This window comes from Saccostrea cucullata, unplaced genomic scaffold (assembly GCF_032062105.1).
Source record: "Saccostrea cucullata isolate Sc308-1 unplaced genomic scaffold, CSIRO_AGI_Scuc_v1 ctg18991, whole genome shotgun sequence".
NCBI lineage: Eukaryota > Metazoa > Mollusca > Bivalvia > Ostreida > Ostreidae > Saccostrea > Saccostrea cuccullata.
Window position 1 is genome coordinate 1 of NW_026939757.1, and position 9,524 is coordinate 9,524.

At 31.8% G+C, this 9,524-nt stretch overlaps 1 protein-coding gene across 1 annotated transcript; it reads left to right on the top strand.

Annotated features, from left to right (window-relative positions):
* Window positions 1–56: 56 nt before the first annotated feature.
* LOC134253882 (glycine receptor subunit alpha-2-like) lies at window positions 57–6,734 on the top strand (the record flags this gene model as incomplete). The annotated part of the gene is made up of 5 exons (XM_062736465.1): window positions 57–76; window positions 4,024–4,094; window positions 5,078–5,145; window positions 5,260–5,486; window positions 6,507–6,734. Coding segments are annotated over 5 exons (480 nt in total), but the record flags the coding sequence as incomplete, so codon positions are not given.
* Between the last annotated feature and the right edge of the window lie 2,790 nt (window positions 6,735–9,524).

Consider the following 9,524-nt stretch of genomic DNA (forward strand, 5'->3'; position numbering starts at 1 on the left):
CCAACTCCGATGATTTCTCATGAGGGGTGAAAGTCACATATCAGATTTCTTAAAAGAATCTCCAGTCAGCACTAAAGTAAGTGCCGGAGTTGTTTCATTTATGCCTATATTTGCATAGATACTGCACATAACTTGCTAAATACCCAAAGGAGAACTTTTTTTCTCTAGAGTCTTTAAGTTAGTCGTTTCTTTCAATGTGGGGGACATTTCAACGTCAAAATGTTTGGAAAATATAAAAGACAAAAGCAATTACTGATAAAATATTTCATAAGTTAATTCGTCAAAACCGACATTTTAATGCTACGGTCTTCTGAAATTATTGGTATTTATATTGTTGTTCATTTCATTTTCTCATTATATTGATTTACATTTTCAAATATATTTAAACTTATCAGGCGTTTCTTACTTGGGTTAAGGAGCTAATATATGATCATAAAATAATATAAGGTAATGTAGTATTTCCCCTGCTCACAATCATTTTTTAACTAGGGCAATGCTTGTATGACAAGCTAAGGTTTTTTTTTTAATTTTTAATAATGAACAGACGTTTTCATTCCATTTTCACTCAGATACTTTGGCATTATGCAATATCTGCATTTCATTGATTATTAGTTTTTTTTTCTTTGCAGCATTAGGCCACGATTACATGAAAAAATTATTTCATTAATTTCAAAAGGATATGCTGACATGGGATTTATTGAAGTATTCATTCGTTTATGTAAACGCCAATGGATTACACAGTTTATCTTTGATTCCGTCGAAAAGCATTAGGCACTCATTTTAAATACAAGGAATGAAAAATATTTTAATTCAGCTTCAGTCCAGGTTAATATATTCAAACTGGTGGATTGAAAATGAATCACACTCCTTTTTTGTGAAACTAAAATAATTTACAGCGGATTGGTAAGCTGAACATCAACTTTTTCTATTGGCATATGTTGCCTTCTATTTTATAGTATTTTAAAAAATATAGTTTAAACTGAACTGAGAGTTTTTTCTAGTGGTGTATTTCACAATTTTCATTATGTAAACTAGAACATTAATCATAATCTTTTACAATATGCCAATTACAAATCTTCTGTACGGGAAGTTGCGCTGCATCTCAACTGTCGAGGAGTCCTTAATTCAAACCGGTCATATACTTCTAATTTGTAAATTCTTCTATTTATACTCTCTTTTATAGTTTACGAGTGGAAAGCTTAAGTTTAGAGTGTCAACTACGAGGAAACTAGAAAAAATGCATTTATTGAGTTCAAATGCTGATAATTAAATAGATTTTGCGTCCACACTGGGTTGCTTGAAAGGTGTCAATTTCATAAAAGTGTGCATATATGTACAGTATCATAACTAGAATTACATTAAGCACGTCAGACAAAACTGACAAATCAAAAACGAAAAATCCATATAAAATACATTTATAGCTGAACTTTTACATCTGCAAAAATGTACATTCTTTAAAGGGAAAAGGTTAAATAATGAATGCCACTTTTTTATTGATGCAAACTCTGTAATCAGGGTTATCATTATATGCAGCTTAAAGTTTGTGTCATAGACTTTTAGAGGAAGAACAAAGATAAATTTCAATATTTGACCAACATGACCAACTTAGTCCTACCGTGGGACCTGACCCTAAAGCAAAAAATAAGATTTCTTTGGGATGGTTCTAGCTATTCATTATTATCATACAAACAAATCAGCCTGTTTTATATCCATAAGTAAAGGATAGGATAAATATGACTACGTTAATCCCACCTTCCTGAAACTTAATATAAGAGACCATAAATTACAAAAAAAAAAAAAAAAAAAAATAGAGAGCTTAGCGTGAATTATAATTCAGCATAAGTTTGGCTGATAGATGCTCATGAGTAAATGAATAAAAATGGTTTTAAAAGATGAACCATTTATCCTTATCTTAAAAGAATTGGAAAGACTACAAAAACTATAACTTATGGTAATATCTACTTTTATTTTAAAGTTAATCATTGTACATGTAACTGTGATTAATAAAGGAAAACTTGGAAATAAAATAAATTAACAAATTAACTTTGCTAACAGTCACTCTTATTCTACATACTAGTAAATGTACTGTGGCGGTGAAAGTAAATCGATCTGCAGGTACATGTAGTCTTTGGCGGCCAGCTCTTCCATTTATCTGATTGAGTTTTAGTGGACACTTTTGTGTGTCTTTGTTACCGTGTAGATTTTTTTTTAAAGGCAGAATTGATAGGAAATCTTTTACAAGTTAGAAAAGTAGATTAATTGATTGTATATTGTTTATCGTGGCCTTTATCTCGACATTCAAGTATATTTTACAATTATTACCTCCATTCGTATATCAATTCGATGTATATCAATGAGATCAAAATTAAAGAAACCTACAAGTATGTTTAATATGAAATATTTTACTGACGATAGACGGTAATGGCCAATTTCTTACTTTAAAGATAGATGAGCTGTTTGCAGCTTATCCAAACCTATTTGATATTAAATAGCATGCTTTATGCAAGGTTAATTCTTTTATAAACCTTTCTGTTACTAAGATTTCAACAATCTCATTATTTAAATAGTTAATTTAAGAATTTCGTTAACATTCTTGGGCCCTTGGTTAATACTAGGTTTGACTATTGTATACTCTGTCTATCTGATCCATATGTAGGCTCCAGCTAGTCGACATTTTGATTACTACTCCTATATGCACCTGATCCCTGGAATATTCAAGTGTCTATGTTTTTTGCCCTCTTTACAGTTGTGCGTTGTTTGTGAGGGTTTTAGATCGACCTTTTTTTGTTTTCTACATCTTTTTATCCTTTTCATTAATATCTATTTTGCAAGTAAGGTTTAGGACCATGATTACTTGTTGTACTATTAAAATATTTATTAAGATTATTAATTTTGTATGAGATGTCGGCTTCGACTTTATTTGACACTCAGGACAATTGAACATTGTGGGTTTATTATACAAACACCTAACTTGCCAAACGCCTAATAGGTTTATAATGTTTTATTTTAAGGTATTTAATGTATAATGGAGAGATTTTGAACAATCTTATATAACTTTTAACTATTTAAAATGCATTGCTAGGTACATGTAACGAAAAAAATACCAAATTCACGAGACTGTTAACATGTAAGGAGACAGTCATTTTGCATGCTAAAAGATTTTAAAGAGTTATCTACCCTTGATTAAAAGAAGAAAATTTTCAATTTTTCAAAACTTCGGCGGTAAAAAATAAAATTTATTCCACAGTTTAATAAAGAGGGGGGTTTTTCATATTTTCACCAAGAGATTTGTTTGAAATTCAAATTACTTTTAACAATATCTTCTAAAAACATGTGCTACCCATAGACTTCAATGTAAAATATTTGACAATAATCTTATTTTTTTGTAAATTCCTTTAATGGAGCATTTTAATTTGAATACCATCTTCAAAATGCTTCCATGATCAAAAATATTGGACTATTCATTTATTATGTACAAAATATGGTAGGCTTTTAAAATTTGATTTTAGATAAGGTATTCTAATAATTGTAGTAATAGCATATGAACTCTCAGGATATCAGACAGTTGCATTTTTTTAATTATATCTTTTCAGATATCATTTCAGTATTGCCTTAAAAACAAACCTCCTAGCTCCCTCGAGATCGAAAAAAAAATACGCAAACGATTTTTATCGTTCGCCTGCAGAGCTAAGCTGGCGTGTTTTTTGTCCCAAGGAGTGTCTTTCATGCATATCGAATGCAGTATCCTCTGGTTCAATGCATGTTAATGTTCAATTTCTGCATAATTGGTATGGCATAGACAAAACAACAAATAATAAACAGGTGTCGCTATTACATCTGATAATTACATCCTCCTTCCACGCATTTATCGCAATGATAATTGTTACTGAAGATCTCCCAGGATATATTAATACATTTCATATGATAAATAATATCAAATGTATAAATTGTACGTTTTAATCATACTTTTAAAAAAGAAATTTCAGACAATGCATAATAATCGTATCAATATATTTGTTCTAGGCGTGATGTATTACAGAAGTTGCTTGATAACAATACCTATGATAACAGAATAGCACCTAATTATGAAGAAGGTAGGTGAAGTGTAAACCGAATGAAAGGAAAGTTCAATCAAATATGATTAATAATTGGTTTCTCTTTTGTTTTGTATAAAATTGACAATATGTGTATGTCTCTGGAATTGGATTAGAGTCATTGAGAGATCGTTTATTTGCGATGAAACTAATTTATAATCAATAGTTCACGGATATACATTATACATAACACAATGAATATGCTCTTAACTTCAAAGATTCACATCAATTTCATTTCATTATCGATCGATTCAAGTCTATATTATCAAAAATTGATGTCATATTTATTAAACAGTCGTTCATTTCCTTGCAACCAAGATAAAACCATTCTTTTTCTAAATGAATATCTAAGAAACTTAAAAAAAATATGCAAAAATGACAATCCAGTAGTGTTGTTTTTAATGATGTTCTTGAAATTCAATCCATGATTACACAATAAATTCTCAAATTTGTGTAGTTAATTTACATTCTCGGTTTCAAATTAATGTAATACAATTTATCATTTAGTATAAGATTTTTCATTGGTAGAATTATTATATATATTAAAATGTTTGAAAGCGTTTGATATCTTACTCTGCATTTCCTAAGTGAATATCACAAGTGACTACAACATACATGTAATAAAATGGCAGTAGAGCGCGATCGAGTCTCTCACCTACATTTTTTGTATTGTAGAATTTGCCATTGAGTGTAAAATAAAGATTGGTCTTGATATAACCATTGTGTATCATAAAACTTATTCATATTGTTTTTATAGGGAATGTGATCTTTTATTTTGAACCAAACTTAAATATTTGACATGATACGAAGGATTACCAAATAAATATTTTAATGAAATGAGCAAAAGTGTCAGAAACGTCAAAAAGTGAACGAAAATTGTTAGCTTAACTGATTATTAGAATAATTCATATTATATAATTCTGCCTTAAAAGCATGGATAAAATACATGTTATTTTTATGAGACCTTTGCTTCTCTGTTGCAGATAGAGCAACCAACGTAACGCTGAAGTTGTCTATCATTAGTATCGATTCAATCAATGAAATATCAATGGTGAGATGATGTACATCACTTTCTGCATGTATATATCAATAATACATGACATCTCCTATCTTGTCATATTAATCTCCTGTCTATTCACTTTTTTTTCTATTTGTATGTACCTAGGATTTCTCTCTAAATTTATTTCTTTACCAAACCTGGGTGGATCCACGCCTTAATTTTACAAAGTACAGTAATTTTTCAAGTCTGGAACTCGACCAGAAAATGATAGAGAATGTTTGGGTTCCCGATACGTACTTCCCAAACGAGAAACAAGCCACATTCCATACAGTTACAGTTAACAACAAATTACTCCATATCTATCAGAATGGGACAGTTTTCTACAGTATCAGGTGAGTACTGAAGTGTAGAGAGCACCAAATCAGAATTTATTGCATTTGCCCATTCTTAGTTATGTTTCTGACGAGGCGGGATAATAAATGGTTAAGTACAATTTATTGAAACCTATTTCAAAATTTAAAAAATAATGAAATAAAACTTCCTGTATCTCAGGAATCCCAAGATAACAATGCAAATTTCATTCGCTATTTAAATGTTCTTCGAGAAAATTTCAAATGTTGATTATAATTCTGATCACTTGACCAACCACAATAAGCCTTTTGGTATAAACAAACTTGGATATATGCCTTGAGTCAAATTCTTTCTTTTTATTATTTAATGTCAACGTGTGAAAGCCCTATATTTAATTGGCGTTTCATTACAAGAGAAAAAAATTAAGCCAGTGAATAACCCAAATGTAGTCTATCAATGGTCCCACAACTACGTGTGGACTCGGGTTCCCTGACATTAAGAAGATATGGATTTCTGTTTGATTTTGATACTAGGAATGCTAAAAGTGTTGAATATGAGCCAAGAATGGGCGAAACATAAAATGTGATTTATGACAAAGACCTTGAATTGCTTGATCTTTTGTACGAATTATGCTCCATTATGGCGATTTGGATGACAAACTTCTGATCGAGTAACAAGGCCTGGAAAGTCTTCACCAGAGCTTGACACTTAATATTCATGTTTGATTTTTTTTCTTGTTTGGTTTATTCGATTGTAAGCACATATAACATCATACACTCATTCTAAATCAATAAAAACGCTTTTCAAAAATAAAATGTCCACTTTAAAAACTTATGATTTATTCGAAAATTTCTAAACCATTTTCACAACAACAAAAAAACCATTTGACTTAAACTTATATGCCATTTTGTGTGTGTGTGTGTGTGTGTGTTTTTTTCTGAGAACAATCGGGAACACAATTAATTGTCATCAAGAAATTAAATTAACTAAAGCATAGGGAAAAACGGGCCAAATTTGCGTTCTCTCTGATTAAATTACTAACATCATTTTTCTTTCACCAGGTTGTCTATGACGCTGACTTGTACCATGAAACTTCACAACTTCCCACTTGATGACCAGGAATGCACAATTTTTTTGGAAAGCTGTAAGTATTGATTGGGAAAAGGCTTCACAGAGGAAATTCCGGAGGGTGATATAGCGCACAATTAAATAGTCACCTTAGAAGGGTTGATCGTCAAGGAGGAAACCGTTAGATTGATGACCACTGCTTAAGCAATTGATTTTTGTCACTGAGGAAAAAAGTAAAGGATTTTATTTCTATATTTGTCTTCTCTGGTCATAATGTTTGTATTCAAACAGTTTTTTCTCTTTCTTTGTTAATCCGCTATATAAAGAAGTTTTATATTTAGATGTGAAAAATCTTTATCAGATACCTGTAAAGGACATCCTTACAATATCAGGCGTCCTGAGTCTATTCGTGACCGTAGATCCCTTGACAAACAGTTCTTTTTTCAGGCCTGAACTAATGTTAAACTTCATTTAATACTTTTTTTTGGTCCAGAATCGTGCATTGAGAAGCTCCAATCATTCGAATTCTTAATATTGTCATGAAAATGATACAGGTATTAAGCAGATGACACATCAAACACGTGCTACAGGCAGATTGTCAAAATATTCATGGGGAGGTTTACACTGATTGGTCAAGAGATAGAACGATCTTGGTATGTAATTTATCTCTGATGTTTCAAATGAAGTTTGTCAGGGGTTCCATGGCGTGGAGTGGACTCAAGATTCTTGCGTTGTTGGATGCGTAATATAAAGGATTTAAAAATACAAAGAACTAGTGCTAATTGTAACGGGGACCGTTACAGATGTTCCCCAAACGCTCCCCAAATCCCTTTTTGGGCCTAATTCCTGTAAGACATTTTTAATATGATCAGTATCAAAGGATTTCATCAAAGAATTATAAAAGCTACAATGATATCAAATATATGTAATTTAACGCATTATATATACGTGCACGCACGTGCATGTACATGCAAGATGATCCCGGCATGTTGTCTAAACAATTAATCTATATATCGTTAGAATAGATAAAAAAAAAAATCTTTACAATATACATTTTAATGTTTTTTTTAAAAATATTGGCCATTTTGCGTATTTCGCGCGCGCACGTGCATGAAAGCATGTTCGTGCATTAAATTTTTATAGTACCACTATGTAGGAATCCATTACACCTATTCATATTTTAAATTTTATCCAGTTTCGTTGAAAACTCAGAAAGTTATAGACATTTAATTTTCAGCCAATCAGATTACAGCACAAGTGCATGCGCATGCTTTTCATAATAATTCTTATATACCATACTGTAGATCTTTATAATGTATACCCATGTTCAAAATTTCAAAGAATTTTGTCGAAAAACAAGAAAGATATTGAGACTTTAGTTTCAGCCAATCAGAGCAAAGCGCACGTGCATGTGCGTGAGATCTTGCTATCTTGACCATGTCCTCTAGTCTCTGCGTCTTATATGTCCTTATATTAAAAGTTTCAAAACAGTTCATCAAAAATTTAAATAGTTACGTCTATATCAATTATATTGGACATTTTTGGTGTTTTACGTGCGCGCTCTTGCAAGCACACGTGCATGCACATGCTTTCATGACAATTCTTTTATATCAGGCTGTAGATCTTCCTAATGTATGACTATATTCAAAATTTCAAAGGATTCTATCAAAAAACAAGAAAGATATTGAGACTTTAGTTTCAGCCAATCAGAGCAATGCGCACGTGCATGCGCGTGAGATCTTGCTATTTTGACCATATCATCTTGTCTATGGTACTAATATATCCTTATCTTATGATTTTTAAAAAAATTCATCAAAAATTTAAAAAGGTACGGCTATATTCATTATATTGGTCATTTCACGTGTTGCACGTGCACGCTCTTACAAGCACGTGCGCGCAAAATGACCTTCGTTCCGCAAATCTACATTACATGCCTAGTGACCCTAAAAAGGTTTCACCTTAATCAAATGTGTAGTTTACAAGATCACTCGCAGAAAAGATTTTCCCAGGAAGAAGAAAAATAATAATAATAATAATAATAAGAAACAGAGTAAAAACAATATGTTCCCCAACTTCGTTTGGGGAACATAATAAAAAAAAGGACGACAAAGAACAAATACACTGGAGTGATTATGTAAAATGGCGCACCTGTTATAAAGATCTTAGATTATGAAAATACATAGATAAGTAGACAGATCATAGTTTCATTACAATCGAGTGTTCAGGTATACTAACGACGCTGTTACAATATAACAGTTTCAATGATACATTCAAGTTATGAAACTGAAACTGTATGCCATCAATTATATTTGTAAATTTCGCTAAAGTAAAGCATTGTATTTTTAGCTCACCTCAACGAAGTTAGGGGAGCTTATGTAATACCCTCGGCGTCGGTGTCGGCGTCCCATGTTCAGAATACGTTTTTGGAGCAGTTTTCTTTTTAGGTACTTCTATGTCCTATATTGATTAGACATGCATGGAAGATGTTTCTAGTGTGTTTAATTGTACAAGTCAAAGTTTCAGATGCTGCAATTTCAGCAAAGCAATGACCAGGTTAATGTTTTTTGGAGCAGGTAATATTTTTGGTGCAGTTTTTGGTGTAGGTCTCATTTCCGAGTAACTACAAGCCCTATGTTGACCAAACTTGCATGGATGATACATCTAAGGATGCACACTACCAAGATTGTTTCGGATGCTGAATCTGACCTACATTTTACGCATGAATGAACAGGTTAATGTTTTTGGTGCAGGTCTCATTTCCAAGTAACTATGAGCAATATAATGACTAAACTTGCATGGATGATACATCTTAAGATGCACACTACCGAACGTGCTTCGGATGCTGAATCTGACCTACATTTTCCAATAGAATGAACAGGTTAAAGTTTTTAGTACAGTTTTCATTTCCAAGTTACTATGAGCCCTATAATGACTAAACTCTTGCATGGATGATACATCTAAGGATGCATACTACCAGACTTGCTTCGATGCTGAATATGACCTACATTTTG